The sequence below is a fragment of the Aotus nancymaae genome, unplaced genomic scaffold (genome assembly GCF_030222135.1).
Source record: "Aotus nancymaae isolate 86718 unplaced genomic scaffold, 86718_ANA_hifiasm-v0.15.2.pri h1tg000018l, whole genome shotgun sequence".
Lineage (NCBI taxonomy): Eukaryota > Metazoa > Chordata > Mammalia > Primates > Aotidae > Aotus > Aotus nancymaae.
Genome location: NW_026988430.1, coordinates 18,488,203 through 18,506,651, shown reverse-complemented (window position 1 = coordinate 18,506,651; position 18,449 = coordinate 18,488,203). Strand labels below are relative to the sequence as shown.

General features: G+C 48.5%; 1 protein-coding gene across 1 annotated transcript in view; it reads left to right on the top strand.

The window, feature by feature from the left end:
* The window catches only part of LOC105720743 (ephrin-B3), a 128,512-nt gene that overhangs the window by 48,878 nt on the left and 61,185 nt on the right, over nt 1–18,449 (top strand). The window contains exons 16-31 of the mRNA XM_064378359.1: nt 4,090–4,236; nt 5,480–5,636; nt 5,870–6,109; nt 6,404–6,592; nt 6,773–6,920; nt 7,686–7,878; nt 8,993–9,193; nt 9,279–9,435; nt 10,894–11,068; nt 11,807–11,970; nt 13,633–13,794; nt 13,897–14,000; nt 16,586–16,742; nt 16,894–16,976; nt 17,091–17,271; nt 17,664–17,802. Of these exons, the coding sequence (XP_064234429.1) occupies nt 4,090–4,236; nt 5,480–5,636; nt 5,870–6,109; nt 6,404–6,592; nt 6,773–6,920; nt 7,686–7,878; nt 8,993–9,193; nt 9,279–9,435; nt 10,894–11,068; nt 11,807–11,970; nt 13,633–13,794; nt 13,897–14,000; nt 16,586–16,742; nt 16,894–16,976; nt 17,091–17,271; nt 17,664–17,802 (2,597 nt within the window). The remainder of the gene's footprint in view (nt 1–4,089; nt 4,237–5,479; nt 5,637–5,869; nt 6,110–6,403; nt 6,593–6,772; nt 6,921–7,685; nt 7,879–8,992; nt 9,194–9,278; nt 9,436–10,893; nt 11,069–11,806; nt 11,971–13,632; nt 13,795–13,896; nt 14,001–16,585; nt 16,743–16,893; nt 16,977–17,090; nt 17,272–17,663; nt 17,803–18,449) is intronic.

Genomic DNA, 18,449 nt, shown 5'->3' with positions numbered 1-18,449 from the left:
TTCAAGTCATTCTCCTGCCTCAGCCTCCCAAGTAGCTGTGACTATAGGCACATGCCACCATGCCCAGCTAATTATATATATATATATTTTTTGAGACGGAGTTTCGCTCTTGTTACCCAGGCTGGAGTGCAATGGCGCGATCTCGGCTCACCGCAACCTCCGCCTCCTGGGTTCAGGCAATTCTCCTGCCTCAGCCTCCTGAGTAGCTGGGATTACAGGCACGTGCCACCATGCCCAGCTAATTTTTTGTATTTTTAGTAGAGACGGGGTTTCACCATGTTGACCAGGATGGTCTCTATCTCTTGACCTCGTGATTCACCCGCCTCGGCCTCCCAAAGTGCTGGGATTACAGGCGTGAGCCACCGCGCCTGGCATTTTGTATTTTTAGTAGAGATGGGGTTTCACTGTTTTAGCCAGGATGGTCTCAAACTCCTGACCTGGTGATCCGCCCACCTCGGCCTCCCAAAGTGCTGGGATTACAGGTGTGAGCCACTGTGCCTGGCCCTTTTTTTTTTTTTCTTTTGAGATGGAGTCTTGTTCTGCCACCCAGGCTGAAGTGCAGTGGCATGACCTCAGCTCATTGCAACCTCTCCCTCCCCAGTTCAAGCAATTCTCCTGCCTCAGCCTCCAGAGTAGCTGGGAATACAGGGGCATGCCACCACGCCTGGCTAATTTTTTCTATTTTTAATAGAGACAGGGTTTGACCTTGTTAGCCAGGATGGTCTCGATCTCCTGACCTCTTAATCTGCCCACTTCGGCCTTCCAAAGTGCTGGGATTACAGGCGTGAGCCACCGCACATGGCCCTGAAAACAGTCATACGCAGAGATATACTTAAAGCTTGTATGTTCAGTTTAACAAATCGTTATAAAATAGAACACCCTTGCAAACCACTGCCCAAGTCAAGGATTGCCAGCAGTCCTAAAGCCTCTCCTTGCTGCCCACTGAATAACTATTTTTCAGATGAATTGTTGTTAGCATTTAAAATTCAGGAGATTTGCCGGGCTTTGTGGCTCATGCCTGTAATTCCAGCACATTGGGAGGCTGAGGTGGGTAGATCACCTGAGGTCAAGAGTTTGAGACTAGCCTGGCTAACATGGTGAAACCCTGTTTCTACTAAAAATACAAAAAATTAGCCGGGCGTGGCGGCGTGTGCCTGTAGTGCCTGTAATCCCAGCTACTTGGGAGGCTGAGGCATGAGAATTGCTTGAACCCTGGTGGGAAAGGTTGCAGTGAGCTGAGATCGAACCATTGCACTCCAGCTTGGGCAACAAGAGTGAAACTCTCTCTCAAAAAAACTTTAATTTTTATAAGTTAATTTTGTACCCAGCAACTTTTACCACTATCTTATGTTTAAAATCATTTTTTTCCTTTAAAAACTTTTTTTTATTTTTTGAGATGGAGTATTGCTCTGTTGCCCAGGTTGAAGTGCAGTGGCACGATCTCGGCTCATTGCTGAGATCTACTAAAAATACAAAATTAGCCAGGCATGGTGGTGTGTGCCTATATTCCCAGCTACTTAGGAGGCTGAGGCAGGAGAATCATTTGAACCTGGAAGGCGGCAGTTGCAGTGAGTGGAGATTGTGCCACTGCACTATGGCCTGGGAGACAGAGTGAGACTCCATCTCCAAAACAAACAAACAAACAAAAAAACCTACAGGCAGATCAAGGAGGATAAGGCCTGGGAAGCTTCCATGGGGTTGAGTGCTAGGGAATCCTTTGTGAGTTTGATAAGGGCAAGTGATGGTTGGATTGGGAGCCAGATCTCAGGGATGAGAATGGAATGGCAAGGAAGGAAGTGAAGGGAGTCTGTGGATGACATTCTTTAAAGCAGGCAGGCTGTGAAGGGGAGGACAGGGTGTGGCACCTGAAGAAGGACAGGAGTTGAAGGGGCGCTGTCTTTTTCTTCTTTTAAGATCGTAGAAACTTGGCCAAGCTTAAATGATGGGAAGGAACTGGTAGATTGAAGGTCTAGGAGAACCAGAAGAAGGCATCTGAAAGGAAGAGGAAGCCACATTGGAACAGGAACCCAGGAAGAAGAGTTAGCCTTGGGTGGGAGGAGGGACTCTCCTATCATAAATGGGAGAAAGTGTAGGCGTGGAAACAGGTAAGTGTATACATGGAGTTCTCACCTGATGGCCTTTTATGTCTGTGATGTAGGAGGTGAGGCTTTCTGTAGAGAGGGCAAAGGGGAGACCAGGTTTGAGAAGAGTGGAAAGGATTTGCAAGTAGTGGCTTGTGAGAACAGGAGAGAGGGCAGGTTAGGAACAGGGATGCAGCTGGGATGCCAAGCTGTGTGACCATCTCCAGCCTTTTCCACAGGGGCTTGAGGGGAAGACAGCCAGATTTAGCCAGCATCAGCATTTTATCAGGTAGTTTAGACTAAAGAATGAGACAAAGTGAGGGAGGATTGGCGAGAGAGTGGTTAAAACAAAGGATAGCAAGGTCCGTGGAGGAGGAAATGAAGATCCGAGGGGTTAACAGGAAGAAAGACCAGGGGTCTGTGGCCTGAAAAATAAGTGGACTGGGAGAACTTGAGGACCAATGCTGGGATGCAGGGGAGGAAGCTGGGCTCGGAGCAGGAGGTCTGAGTGGGTGGTTTTAGACTTGGAGTGGTTTGAACACCAAGCTCTGGGGCATGGCATGGGAGTGGCAGCTGGAATAGGAAGGAGAAGGCCACTGGATATGAGGTGGCAAAGGACACTTAAGATGAGGGCTTTGTACGCAATTTACAATTTAAAATTTTCTGGTATCTCTTTTTTTTTTTTTTTTTTTGAGATAGGGTCTCACTGTGTCACCCAGGCTGGAGTGCAATGACTCGATCTCGGCTCACTGCAACCTCCACCTCCTGGGTTCAAGTGATTCTCCTGCCTCAGCCTCACGATGATACTTAATAAAGAAAAAAAAAAGGCTGTGAGTGGTGGCTCATGCCTGTAATGCCAGAACTTTGGGAGGCCAAGGGGAATGGATTACCTGACTTCAGGAGTCCAAGACCAGCCTGGCCAACATGGTGAAACCCCTTCTCTACTAAAGATACACAAATTAGCCAGGCATGGTGACGTGAGCCTATAATCCCAGCTACTCAGTAGGCTGAGGCAGGAGAATTGCTTGAACCTGGGATGCGGAGGTTGCAGTGAGCGAGATCGTGCCACTGCACTCCAGCCTGGGTGACAGAGTGGGACTCTGTCTAAAAATAATAATAATAAAGGAAAAAAAGAAGCAAGTGAGTGAATTAATTAATTAATTAATTTTGAGACAGAATCTTGCTTTGTCACCCAGGCTGGAGGGCAGTGGTGCGATCTTGGCTCACTGCAACCTCCATCTCCTGGGCTCAAGCAATCCTCCCAGCTTAGCCTCCAGAGTAGCTGGGAACATAGGCTCACAAATCAGCCTGGGTAATTTTTGATTTTTTTTGTAGAGATGGGGTCTCACTATGTTGCCCAGGCCGGTCTCAAGCTCCTGAGCGAAAGTGATCGCCCACCTCAGCCTCCCAAAATGCTAGGATTATAGGTGTGAGCCACTGTGCCCAGCCTCGGTGAAATTCATTTTAATATTCGATCCAACATTCTCCAAATATCATTCCAACATCAATCAATATAAAAAATTACTAATGGGATATTTTCTATTATTTTTACGTATGTATAATTATTATTGTTTTAGAGACGGAGTCTTGCTCTGTCACCCAGGCTGGAGTGCAGTGGCACAATCTCGGCTCACTGCAACCTCTGCCTCCCAGGCTCAAGTGATTCTTCTGCCTCATTCTTCTGAGAAACTGGGATTACAGGTGTCTGCCACCGTGCCTGGCTAATTTTTGTCTTTTTTGTAGAGATGGGATTCCACTATGTTGGTCAGGCTGGCCTCAAGCTCCTGAGCTCAAGTAATCCGCCTGCCTCAGCCCCACAAAGTGCTGAGATTACAGGCGTGCGCCACCACGCCCACCTGGCCCCTGCTTCATTTCTTATCTTGACGTTCTTATCTCTACATTCCCCCCTTCCCACCCCCATGCTTTCCAGCCCTCCCGCCTCTTCGGTTGTTGCTCTAGTTTATCCCCTTGAGCGGCACCCTCACTACCTGGCTTCTCTATTCCCAAGGTCCCTTCTGATTCTCTTTGTGGAGATTGACTACTGGGAGCGGCTGCTATTTGAGACGCCCCATTACGTGGTAAACGTAGCTGAGCGAGCCGAGGACCTGCGCATTCTGCGTGAAAATCTGCTACTTGTTGCTAGAGACTACAATAGGTAGGGCTCGGGTCCTCGCTGCAGCCCTTGGAGATGCTATTTTGTTCCTTCTCTTTCTCTTATCTGCCCCATAATGTTGTCCATTTTCTACAATTTCTGTCCTTTACATTTTTTCCATCTCAAAAAAGATTGTCTCCTACTCTCTCTTGTGGCCCTACCATTATTCCTATCCCTGGTAGTTTTGTCTTCTAGCTGCAGGGTGGAGAGTGAAACCAACCAGGATCCCCTCCCACCCCACTGGGTACTTGGACCATATATACTGCAGCTCTGGGCCACTTCTCTAGGAATGAAGTGGGGTGGCATTAGGATTATGTGTGCAGAATAACGTCAGACTCATTGAACTAAGGCCCTGCTGCCCTCATCCCTGCCTCAGTTTCTGAACTCCCTTGGTATTCTCTCTGGAGTGAGGCTTTGTTCTGAGTTAGGTACTGTCTTAGTCTGTCTGGGCTTCTATAACAAAATGCCACACACTGGGTGGCTTATAAACAACAAACATTTATTCTCGCAGTTCTGGGTGCTGGAGAGTCCAGGAGCAAGGCGCCAGCAGATTTGGTGTCTGGTGAGGGCCTGCATCCTGGTTCATAAGTGGCTGTCTTCTTGCTGTGTCCTCACATGGGAGAAAGAGACAAGGGAGCTCTTTTAGGCCTCTGTGAGGGCACTAATTCCATTCATGAGGACTCCACCCTCATGACCTATTCACCTCCCAAAGGTCCTAACACCGTCACTGTGGGACTGGGGATTTCAACATATAAATTTGGTGGGGACGCAAACATTCAGACCACAGCAGGTAACTTTCTCAGCCCAGTTAAAGTCCAAGGAGGTGCAACCAGCAGTCCTGTTTGAGGGTCTAGAGCTGCAGTGTCCAGCATGGTGGCCTCTAGCTGCAGGTGGCTATTTCCATGTAAATTGAGTAAATAAAACTTAAACAAAACTACTCATTTGTACAGGCCACATTTCAAGTGCTCCGTAGCTGTATGTGGTGGCTGGGTACCGTATTGGACAGCACAGCTTGTATCAGGTTGGTCCAAACGTGACTGCGGTTGTTGCCGTTACTTAAATGGCAATCACTTTTGCCCCAACCTGAGAGAACATTTCCATCATTGCAAAAAGTTCTTTTAGAAGTACTAGTCTAGGATCTAGCCTACGGGTCTAGAAATGTTCAGATTTCTCCACCACTTCCTAATGTAGGGGAAAGATCTTCAGGGCTTATCCCCTCAGGCTACCAGTCCTCTCTTATGCACAGGATTATTGCCATGCTGTCCCCAGATGAGCAGGCCCTATTCAAAGAGCGTATTCGGTTCCTGGATAAGAAGATCCACCCTGGACTCAAGAAACTGCGCTGGGACTTGAAGGGGGCCAGTGCCTTCTTCATCACGGAGTGCCGTATACATGCCAGCAAGGTGGGCCACCATCGTTAGACCCTAAAGGTCTGCAAGACTGATGGGTCATTCATACCCTAGTCTTGCGTAGAGATTGAAAAACCTGGGGGCAGTGTAAAAAGAATTAGGTTTGCATGGGGAAGGACTTCTTTGTGTGTCAGCCAGTCTAGGTGGAGGACAAGTGAGAGGGTAGAATGAGATGCAGGTGGTCTCTTCCCAAGCTGAGACTCCCCCATGGTGGGGCCTGACTCTAGGTGCAGATGATTGTGAATGAGTTCAAGGCATCCACTCTGACCATTGGCTGGCGAGCCCAGGAGATGTCAGAGACACTGCTGGTACACATTAGTGGCAAACAGGTATACAGGGACCTGGAATTCGAAGAGGACCAAAGACAGCATCGGGCAGCTGTGCAGCAGAAATTGATGAGTCTGCACCAGGATGTGGTGACCATCATGACCAACTCCTACGAGGTCTTCAAGAATGATGGTCCTGAGGTAAGGGGCCTGTGGCCAGGATGTTGTAGTTGGAAAAGCCACAGTCCTCCAGTTCCACCAGGCCATTCTCTTGCTCCCCCACCCTTTTTCCTTTTTACCAGTGTGTGCTTCTCAAACATCGTGCTCAAGTCTTGGACTCAGCCCACCTTCAGTCCTCACACCTCTTCCTCCAGGGCTCCACGCCTGCCTTTCTATTAAACCAACTCGTTTCCTTCCCTCTTGCCTGGTTCTCATTTCCCAGGATGTGCCCTGTCTTCCCTGAGGAGTTCTCCTTTTCCTCCTTCATCTCACCAGATTCAACAGCAGTGGATGTTGTACATGATTCGGTTGGACCGCATGGTGGAGGATGCCCTGCACCTGAATGTGAAGTGGTCACTGCTAGAACTATCCAAGGCTATCAACGGGGATGGAAAGACCAGCCCAAACCCACTCTTCCGAGTCCTTGTCATTTTGAAGAATGATATGCAGGGAGGTGTGGCACAGGTAGAGACCACTTTGCCCCCAACATCTCAAAACCATTACATCTTATTTGTCAGTTTGCCTTCATTCCTAAACTTGGTCCTTGGCCTTGACTTTATCCTATGACCTTCAGACCCGCTGCTGAAGCTTGTGACCTTCCCAGTCCTAAGGCTCGTCTCCCCCTCTCCACTGGGTTCCTCACAGGTGGAGTTCTCACCCACTCTGCAGACTTTGGCAGGTGTGGTCAACGACATTGGCAGCCACCTCTTTTCCACCATCTCCGTTTTTCACCATCTCCCTGACATTCTCAGCAAGCGCAAGTTACATCGTGAACCCATCCAAACAATTGTGGGTGAGTGGGCAACGGGGAGGGCACAAGGCACAGGGTTTCAGAGGCTGCAGAGTGGGCAAGGCTAGGAGGAGAGACGGGGGCTGTTTCCAGACATACTAAGCCAGTCACCTCCATGACCTGGGAAACCTGGGTCAAGGGGCCAGATTGGCCAGGAGGCTGAGGCGGGAAGATCATTTGAGGTCAGGAGTTTGAGACTAGCTTGGCCAACATGGCGAAACTCTATCTTGACTAAAAATACAAAGGTTAGCTGGAAGTGGTGGCAGATGCCTATAATCCCAGCTACTCCAGAGGCAGAGGCAGAAGAATCACTTGAACCTAGGAGGCAGAGGTTGCAGTGAGCCGAGACGGTGCCTCTGCACTCCAGCCAGGGTGACAGAGTGAGACTTCATCTCAAAAAAAAGGTGGGGGTGTGTGTGGCAGATCGGGGAAGGGAGCAGGGGCACAGATGAGAGTTGAGGTTAGGTGATTGATGCTCATGGGATTTGTGATTTGGGATGGGAGATGAGGAAAGACAGGTTTAAGACTGGGGCTGGGGTATAAGAGGCCTAGATACCAACAGGCAAGACATTGGATCCTATGGAGGAGATGCTAAGAGTCACATTTTTACCTTCTGCCTACTCCTTCACCTTCTAATGCGCATGTCTGAGCCATATTTCTCTGGGAAGCTGGTTTTGGAATGGAAGGTCTGGAGCAGTGAGCAGGGCCCAGGCAGAACTTGGGTTGCGTTGGAAGTCAGTAAGAAGCATTTTTCTTGGTCCTTTGAAGAGCAAGATGAGGACATCAAGAAGATCCAGACCCAAATCAGCAGCGGCATGACTAACAATGCGAGCCTGCTGCAGAACTACCTCAAGACCTGGGACACGTACCGGGAGATCTGGGAGATCAACAAGGACTCTTTCATTCGTCGCTACCAGCGCCTCAACCCGCCTGTCTCTTCTTTTGACGCTGATATTGCCCGGTGAGTGGTGAGGGTGGATTGAAGGTCTGTCTGTAGGAGGTGCAGCCCTGCTGGAGGAGTCTGGGCCTAGAGTCTTGGGATGTGGGTAGGGGAGCTGAGGATGACGTGTGTCCTGAACAACAGGAAAAGAACAGGACCTGGGACATTGGACCTTTGCTTCTCAAAGGGTAGAGATCAGGGAAGATCTGGACAAGATTTAGGTGAAAAGCAGCTGACTGGGGGAGGGTCACAGGGTCTGGTGGGAAAGAAGAAATGGCAGAGATCTGAAAGATGAAAGAAGTAAGCCCTTTTATCCCATGAAGGCAGAGGGGAGTGAAATTGAAGATTCTTTTGTTTGTTTTATTTTGTTTGAGACAGGGTCTTGGTCTGTCATTGTCCAGGCTGGAGTGCAGTGGTGCAATCATAGCTCACTGTGGCTTGGACCTCCTGGGCTCAAGCAATCCTCCTGCTTCAGCCTCCCAAGTAGCTGGGACCATAGGCACATGCCACCATGCTTGGATAACTTAAAAAAAAAAAATTTTTTTTTTGTATACTATGTCGCCCAGTCTGGAAAAAAAATCTTTTCTTTTCTTTCTTTCTTTTTCTTTCTTTTTTTTTTTTCTTTTTGAGACAGAGTCTCACTCTGTTGCCCAGGCTGGAGTGCAGTGCAACCTCTGCCTCCCAGGTTCAAGTAATTCTCCTGCCTCAGCCTCCCGAGTAGCTGGGATTCCAGGCATCTAACACCATGCCTGGCTAATTTTTGCATTTTTAGTAGAGATGGGGTTTCACCATGTTGGCTAGGCTGGTCTTGAACTCCTGACCTCATGATTTGCCCACCTTGGCCTCCGAAAGTGTTGGGATTACAGGCGTGAGCCACTGCAGCTGACCTCACTCTAGAGCTTTGAATGCCAGACTAAGAAGTTTGACTGCTATCATATAGCCAGTGTCTGGGAAAATGACAGTCACAGTTACATGCCTGGGGTAGATTGGAATGAAGGATGCCTGCGAGTAGATGAACACTCTAGAACTGCTGCCCAGGTTTGGGTGGAAGGAGATGAGACCTTGAGCCTGCATCGGGATAGGGGGCATGTCTTAGAAGAAAACAACATCCTCGCTGGGATCTGGGCTCTTGCAGCTACACAGAAGTTGCTAACAATGTGCAGAAGGAGGAGACCGTCACCAACATCCAGTTTGTGCTGCTGGACTGTTTGCACCTCAAGTTCTCCCTGGTGCAGCACTGCAATGAGTGGCAGAACAAGTTCACGACTCTGCTCAAGGAGATGGCGGCAGGGCGTCTCCTGGAGCTGCACACCTACCTGAAGGAGAATGCAGAGAAGTGCGGGCTGGGGCACCCCGCAGGAAGGGGGCGGGGGCAGGCCCTGGGCCTTCCACTCACTGGCCCCCTCTTTGCTCATCTTCAGAATCAGCCGCCCTCCGCAGACACTGGAGGAACTGGGGGTCAGCTTGCAGCTCATGGATACCCTGCAGCACGACTTGCCCAACCTGGAGACCCAGATCCCTCCCATACACGAGCAATTTGCCATTCTCGAAAAGTACGAGGTGCCGGTCCAGGACAGTGTGAGTTCCTTCGGTGTTTGGTCTACCTGGGACCCATATCAGAAGCAGATTTCAGGGGAGGTGCTTGGCCATCCTCAGGGAGAGTGAGAAGTGACCGAGAAGACTCCAGATGTGAAAGTCTCTGAGAGCCAAAGCTAGGTCAAATGGTACCCTCACTCAGCTTCTGGATTCCTCCCTTCTTCTCCTCCTCCTTCTTCTTCCTCTTTCTCTTCTTCTCCTTCTTTCCTCCTCCTTCTTTCTTCTTCCTCCTCCTGCTTCTTCTTCCCATTCCTCTTCCTCCTCCTCCTCCTCCTCCTTCTTCTCCTCCTTCTTCTTCTGGCCCTGTCTCTGCCACCCTGAGATTGCACTGGCACAATCTCAGCCTACTGCAACTTCTGCCTCCCAGGCTCGAGTGATTCTTCTACTTCAGCCTCCCAAGTAGGTGGGACCACAGGCACATGCCACCACACCTGGCTGATTTTTGTATTTTTGGTAGAGATGGGGTCTCATTTTGTTGCCCAGGCTGGTCTTGAACTCCTGAACTCAAGCAATCCACCAACCTCCGCCCAAAGTGCTGGGATTACAGGCGTGAGCCACTGCACCCAGCTGGATTTATTTATTGCATTTACTTTTTTTTTCTTTTTACCTCATTCTCAGACAGACAACTTCTGGATCCTTCCTTCCTTCCTTCCTTTCTTTTGTTTTCTTTCTTTTTTTTTTTTCAGGGCTCGATCCATTGCCCAGTGGAGTGCAGTGGTGCAACCATGGCTCAGTGTAGCCTCAACTTCCTGGGCTCAAGTGATCCTCCCACCTCAGCCTCTCGAGTAGCTGGGATTACAGGCACACACCACCACACCTGGCTAATTTTTGTATTTTTAGTAGAGACGGGGTTCTGCCAGGTTGTCCAGGCTGGTCTCAAGCTCCTGACCTCAAGTGATCATCCCACCTTGGCCTCCGAAAGTGCTAGGATTACAGGGGTAGCCGCCGTGCCCGGCCTGGGTTTCTTTTAGGCAACTCACACCTTGATCGTTTTAGGCCTTGTGACACATGCAAAACTAATCCCTAGACTCTGGTCTGGAGGATCAGAAAAGAGTCCAAAAAGCCTTGATGAGGCTGGACATGGTGGCTCACACCTGTAATCCCAGCACTTTGGGAGGCAGAGGCGGGTCGATCACCTGAGGTTGGGGGTTCAAGACCAGCCTGACCAAGATGGAGAAACCCTGTCTCTACTAAAATACAAAAAAAAAAAAAAAAATTAGCCAGGCATGGTGGTGCATGCCTGTAGTCCCAGCTACTTGGGAGGCTGAGGCCAAAGAATTGCTTAAACCCGGGAGGCAGAGGTTGCCGTGAGCTGAGATTGCACCACTGCACTTCAGCCTGGGCAACAAGAGCAAAGCTCTGTCTCAAAAAAAAAAAAAAGCCTTGATGAGAGGACAGATCTCCTGCTCCTGGTCATCCTCCACTCTCTGACACCCCCAGGTACTGGAGATGCTAGACAGTCTCAACGGGGAGTGGGTTGTCTTCCAACAAACCCTGCTGGACAGTGAGCAAATGCTGAGGAAACACAAGGAGAAATTCAAGACAGACCTGATCCACTCAGCAGATGATTTCAAGAAGAAAGCACACACGCTTCTGGAAGATTTCGGATTCAAAGGTATTCCTCGATCTGCTTCTCCCGCTTCTTTAGCCTTTGTTTAGAGACCCTGCCTTCCGAGCCCAGGTCCTGGGAAGGTGAGAACAGGGAGGGGAATGGGAGGGCCGGTGCTGGGGCCGGGGAAGAGCCACAGCTCAGGAGCAAAGGATGAGGACACCCGGGGTTCTAGTTTTGGGGGAGGCAGTGGTGCAGCTCACAGCATTTCTGCTTTTCTTTTTCTTTTTGTTTTTCTTTTTTTGAGCCAGAGTCTCACTCTATCACCGGGCTGGAGTGCAGTGGTGTGATCTCAGCTCACTGAAACCTCTGCCTCTCAGGTTCAAGCAATTCTCCTACCTGAGCCTCGTGATTAGCTGGGACTACAGGCGTGTACCACCACGCCCAGCTAATTTTTGTATTTTTAGTAGAGGCTGAATGGTCTTGATCTCTTGACCTTGTGATCTGCTTGCCTTGGCCTCCTAAAGTGCTGGGATTACAGCTGTGAGCCACCACACCTGGCCCCCATTTCTACTTTTCTTACCCCGACTACTGTACTCCATCTGTTCCTGACTCTAAAGTCGCATTTAGGAGTTTTCGCTAAGATTAACCACCATTCTTTCAACGTGTTCCCTCTTGCTCTCCTTCCCTTCTCTCTCTCACATGAGGAGAGAGGTGAGATTTGCCCACAAAGAGACAGGAGAACTGTGGCCTTCCTTGCTGGACGTGGGCAGGAAGCTGAGCTTCATCCTGAATCTCCCGCAGGCCCTTTCACCAGCAACATGGGACACGTGTCCGCCCTAGAGCAGATTACACAAGTGCGGGCCATGCTGATGGCCATGCGGGAAGAGGAAAACAGCCTCCGAGCCAACCTGGGCCTCTTCAAGATCAAGCAGCCACCCTCCAAGGACCTTCAGAACCTAGAGAAGGTGGCGTGCCAAGCGAGTAACCATCGATCAGGGGCAGGGACAGGAGAATGGGTCCTTAGGACCACAAAGACAGTGGGATGGGAGAGGAGCTCATGAGGAGCTTCTGTTTGTTGGTTTCAGTTGAGGTAAAATTCATGTAAAAAATTTAATTTTTTTTGTTTTTTGAGGCAGAGTCTTGCTCTGATGCCCAGGCTGGAGTGTAGTGGTATGATCCAGCTCACTGTAACCTCTGCCTCCCGGGTTCAAGTGATTCTCATGCCTCAACCTCCCAAGTAGCTGGGATAACAAGCATCCACCACTATACCTGGCTAATTTTTGTACTTTTAGTAGAGATGAGGTTTCACCATGTTGGCCAGGTTGGTCTCGAACTCCTGACCTCAGGTGCCACCCACCTCGACCTGCCAAAGTACAGGGATTACAGGCGTGAGCCACCACACCCTGCCAAAATTAACCATTTTGAAGTGAACAGTTAGTGACATTTAGTGATTCACACCACTTCTATCTAATTCCCACACTTTTTTTTTTTTTGAGATGGAGTCTCACCCTGTCACCCAGGCTGGAGTGCAGTGGTGTGATATTGGCTCACTGCAACTTCTGCCTCCTGGGTTCAAGCAATTCTCCTGCCTCAACCTCCTGAGTAGCTGGGTGTATAGGTGAGCACCACCTCACCCAGCTAGTTTTTTTGTATTTTAGTAGAGACGAGGTTTCACCAGATTGGCCAGGAAGGTCTCAAGCTCCTGACCTCATGATCCACCTGCCTTGGCCTCCCAAAGTGCTGGGATTACAGGCGTGAGCCACCGCGCCCCGCTTAACATTTTTATTACCCTAAAGGAAACTCTGCCCATTAGCACTCACGTCCATTCCCTCTCCCTGGCCCCTGTCAGTTATAAGTCTATTTTCCATGTGTTTGATTCGCCTATTCTAGATACTTCTTACCAATGGAACCATGTCATACGTGGCCTTTTTAATCTGGCTTCTTTCACTTAGCATTATGTCTTCAAGGTTTATCCATGATGTAGCATGGATCAGTCCTTTTTTAAACGGCTGAATATTCATATTTGAATATGGCATGAATTTACCACATTTTGTTTATCCATTTGCCAGTTGATAGACATTTGGGTTGTTTCCACCTCTTAGCTAAAGAGAGTCAGTGCTGCTATGAACATGCGTGTACTTGTATTTGCCTGAACACCTGTTCCCAGTTCTTGCGGGTATAAGCCTAGGAGTGGAATTGCTCGATCATATGGAAACTCTATGTTTAACTTGTTGAGGAACTGCCAAGCTATTTTCCACAGCAGCTGCGCCGTTTCATATTCCCACCAGCAGTGTACTAGGGCCCCTATTTCTCCAGATCTTCGTGCCAACATTTATTTACCTTTTTTTTTTTTTGGTTCTAGCCATCCTAGCGGGTGTGAAGTGGCATCTCACTGAGGTTTTGATTTGCATTTCCCTAATGACTCATGACATTGAGGATCTTTTCATGTGCTTGTTCCTTGATGAGCTCTTAAGGCAAGAGAGTGGAGAAAAAAATGTGGACTGAAGAGGCAGCTCTGTCATCTCGAGGGGAAGCTTCACAGAGGGAGAGCAGCAAAGGGCCTGGACGTCCGTCAGGGAGGAAGAGGACAGGTGCCACTTTATGCAACGCTTCTTTCTGCCCTGTAGGAGCTCGATGCCCTCCAGCAGGTCTGGGAGATCACACGCGACTGGGAGGAGAACTGGAATCAGTGGAAGACTGGCCGGTTCCTGACCCTGCAGACGGAGACCATGGAGACCATGGCCCATGGGCTGTTTCGTCGCCTCACAAGATTAGCCAAAGAGTATAAGGTGGGGAGAAAGGAGAGGGAGGCGGAAGAGCAGCCGGCTGAGGATTGGAGTCTGTTCCCAGGGAGGTCGTCGGGTCTTCTGATGCCTCCCACTTTTGCTCAGGACCGAAATTGGGAAATTATTGAAACTACTCGCTCGAAAATAGAGCAGTTCAAGAGGACCATGCCTCTCATCTCAGACCTGCGGAACCCTGCCCTTAGAGAGAGGTGAGGCTGCTCCTCCGCTCCAGGGTGACTGCTCTGCCCTGCCCGCCTGCGCCTCCACCGGGTCCCTCCCGTTCCCCTCTCTGCAGCGTTCACAGCCCTCTCCTCCTTTCTGTCCACAAATGTATGTCTTTTTCTCTTTCCTCTTTTTAAAAAACATTTAATTTTGATGGACGCATGAAAATTGCATACACTTATGGTGTACAGCATAATGTTTTAAAATATGTACACATTGTGGAATGGCTAAATTGAGCTAATTATCATATGCATTACCTCACATACCTATTTTTTGTGGTGAGAATACTTAAAAGCTACTCTCAGTGATTTTCAGGTATACAATAGATTGTTATTCACCGTTATTGCCATGATGTACAGGAGATCTCTTGAACTCATCTCTCTTGTCTAACTGAAATCTTCTGTCCTTTGAGTAACACCTCCCAAGGCTCCACCTACCACCCCAGCCCCTGGTAATCAGCATTCTGCTCTGCTTCTGTGAGTTCGGCTTGTTTAGACTTCACATATCACATATGAGTGCGATCATGCGGTATTTGTCTTTCTTTAACTGGCTTATTTCACTTAGCATAATGTCCTCCAGGTTCTGCCACATTGTTGCAAATGACAGTAGTTTCTTCTTTCCTGAGGCTGAAAAGTATTCCATTGTATGTATATATCACGTTTTCATTCCCTATTCATTTCTTGATGGACATTTAGATTGATTCCACATCTTGGCTATTGTGAATTAGTGCTCGGCAAACATGTGGCACAGACACCAAGCCTGCCACTGTCCTCTGCTTCTTGCACTGTCTCAGGGCATCCAGCCTTGCTGACTTCGTGTTCTCTAACCCCTGCCCTGTCTATCATGATTAAGCCTTATGTCTTTTTTTTTTTTTTTTTTTTTTTGAGACAGAGTCTCACTCTGTCGCCCAGGCTGGCGTGCAGTGGCGTGATCTTGGCTCACTATAACCTTCACCTCAGGGGTGCAAGTGATTCTTGTACCTCGGCCTCTCAAGTAGCTGGGATTGCAGGCACCCTCCATCATACTCAGCTAAGTTTTGTATTTTTTTTTTTTTGAGACAGAGTTTCGCTCTTGTTGCCCAGGCTAGAGGGCAATGGTGCCATCTTGGCTCACCGCAATCTCCACCTCTCGGGTTTTAAATGATTCTCCTGTCTCAGCCTCCTGAATAGTCGGGATTATAGGCATGCACTACCATGCCCAGCTAATTTTTGTATTTTTAGTAGAGATGGGGTTTCTCCATGTTGGTCAGGCTGGTCTTGAACTCCCGACCTCAGGTGATCCACCCACCTCAGCCTCCCAAAGTGCTGGGATTACAGGTGTGAGCCACCACACCCCGCCTAATTTTTGTATTTTTAGTAAAGATGGGGTTTTGCCATGTCGGCCAAGATGGTCTTGAACTCCTGGCCTCAAGTCATCCACTCACCTTGGCCTCCCAAAATGCTAAGATTACAGGTGTGAGCCACCATGCCTGTCCTGCCTTAGGTCTTTTGTCATACAAAAGATTTTATTTTTTTGTATGACAAAAGCTTAGCTTTCCTTCTGTATGGTTTTTGCCTTTGTGCCGTGTTTAGAAAGACCTTTCCTATATGAAAGTTAAAAATATATCCTCTCCATTCTTCTAATGCTTTATGTTTTTCAAGTTTAACTCTTAATCCATCTGGAATTTGTTATGGTAGAGAATGTATCTCAAGCCATTGGGAATAGATTTATAAAAATGAAGTAATTTTTATAAATGATATTTTAATCACGATCTATCTATTTAAGATAAACTAATTTTATTTCTTTATCTTTCTTCCAGTATAATGTTTTTGGCAATGCCAAAACCATTGTGTTATATGGTTATGTATAACCTAACCATTTTGTTTGCTTACATTATTTAACCTCTCCTTTTTTTTTTTTTTTGAGACAGAGTCTCACTCTGTCACCCAGGCTGGAGTGCAATGGTGTAGTCTCAGCTTACTGCAGACTCTGCCTCCCAGATTCAAGTGATTCTCCTGCCTCAGCTTCTGGAGTAGCTGGGACTACAGGTGCACGCCACCACACCCAGCTAATTTTTGTATTTTTAGTAGAGACGGAGTTTCACGATGTTAGCCAGGCTGGTCTTGAACTCCTGACCTAGTGATACTCCCTCCTCGCCCTCCCAAAGTGCTGGGATCACAGGTGTGAGCCACCGTGCCCGGCCACATTATTTAACCTCTCTAAGCCTCAGTTTTCTCATTTGTAAATGGAATAATAATAATTCCTAATTTATAGAGTAGCCATGAGAATGACATGAGGTGTTTCATGTAAGGTCTTTACTCAGTGCAGATCTAGAGTAAACCTGCAGTGATTCATTGTGTGTTTTGTAAGCACATCTACCTTAACTCCCTCTCCAGAGAATCAACTCCTGGAGGCTCTCACCTCAATCTTCGTATTCCCCATGGTGCCTAGGATTGCATCTTTGACCTTGTTTAGCAAAATGTGTTGGATCATGAATTAATAACTATGCAGAATCACAGCATCCCAATGAGAGACAGCATTGGGGAGTAACGGTAATTCTCCTGACCTCACACCCTCCTGCTCCTGGCTGCAGGCACTGGGACGAGGTCAGGGATGAGATCCAGCGGGAGTTTGATCAGGAATCTGAAAGCTTCACCTTGGAGCAGATTGTGGAGCTTGGGATGGATCAGCATGTGGAGAAAATTGGAGAGATCTCTGCTTCAGCAACTAAAGAGCTGGCTATCGAAGTGGTATGACACAGTCCTCTCCCAGGCTCTGGCACCCCCTATGCCTCCTGGAGCACAGGCTTCCAGCTGTTCATCACCTAATGGCGCCTCTCAGCTCCTGTTCCCCTTGGGGAAGAGATACCTGACTGCTGTGTCCTCCATTTTCTCTCCACAGGCATTACAAAACATTGCCAAGACCTGGGATGTGACTCAGCTAGACATAGTGCCCTACAAAGATAAAGGCCATCATCGGCTCAGGTGCAGGGAGCTGGGGCTCTAGGAGAAGGGAGGGCTGTGTGACCCGGGCTGCAGAGTGAGGACCAAGGTTGGGCAGGTGAGGATGGACTATGATTTTGACCTCTTGTGTCCCAGAGGTACAGAAGAAGTATTCCAGGCACTGGAAGATAACCAGGTAGCTCTGTCTACCATGAAGGCATCTCGTTTTGTCAAGGCCTTTGAGAAGGAGGTGGACCACTGGGAACGCTGCCTCTCCCTCATTTTGGAAGTTATTGAGATGATTCTCACAGTGCAGCGTCAGTGGATGTACTTAGAGGTCAGGACTCAGCCCCTGAGATCTTCCAGCTTCCTGCTTCTACTCCTTCATTTGCTTAGGACCTAGATTTCGCCCTGTTGTCAACCTCATTCTCCCACCTTTAAAGTCACTCTTCGTCTAGGACCCAGCCATCTGATTCTTAGTTATTACCTTTCATTTAGATTCCCTTCCTAACAAGTTTCTGTTCCTCTTCCAAGATTTTTCTTCCATTTTTCTTCTTAGACCCAGGTACCTGGCCCCCCCCACCCGCAACTTTCCTTGTAGAACTTGGGCATCTGCCATCTAGCACTCTGTATCTTCTAATCAACTGTCATCCATGATCTTGGAACAGGGAGCAGAGGGTGGAGAATGCGTGAGAAATGGTCTCTCACTGCAATTTTTGGCCCCTTCAGAATATCTTCTTAGGAGAGGACATCCGCAAGCAGCTGCCCAATGAGTCAGCCTTATTTGACCAGGTCAACAGCAACTGGAAAACCATCATGGACCGGATGAGCAAGGACAACAATGCTCTCCGGGGCACCCATCACCCAGGTCAGAGCTCCGGGGCTCCTGCCCTGGCACAGCCTCGGTTGGCACTATGCTTGGTCTTGGTTGTGTGCTTCATTTATGAAAAGACTGATGGCCCCAGCTCTCATCACATTTCCCATCACCATCACCTCTTCTAAGCATTAAATCATAATATCATAAATTAAACCCAAAAAATATCTGAGTAGAGTATAATAACATAATGGTTAAGAGCATGGGCTATGGAATCAGTCAGATGAGTTTATTTTATTTATTTATTTATTTATTGAGATAGAGTCTCGCTCTGTCGCCCAGGCTGGAGTGCAATGGTGCAATCTCGGCCCACTGCAATGTCCGCCTCCCGGGTTCAAGCAATTCTCCTGCTTCAGCCTCCCAAGTAGCTGGGACTACAAGCGTGTGCCACCACGTACAGCTAATTTTTGTATTTTTAGTAGAGACAGTGTTTCACCAAGTTGGCCAGGCTGGTCTCAAACTCCTGACCTCAGGTGACCCACCTCCCTCGGCCTCCCAAAGTGCTGGGATTACAGGTGTGAGCTCCCGAGCCCAGCCTACATTGACTTTAGTTTATCAGATTAACTAGTCTTCAGCCATGGGATGGGGTCAGGGATAGGGAAGAAAGGGATGGATGGCAAGATGAACACATAGTGAGGTCT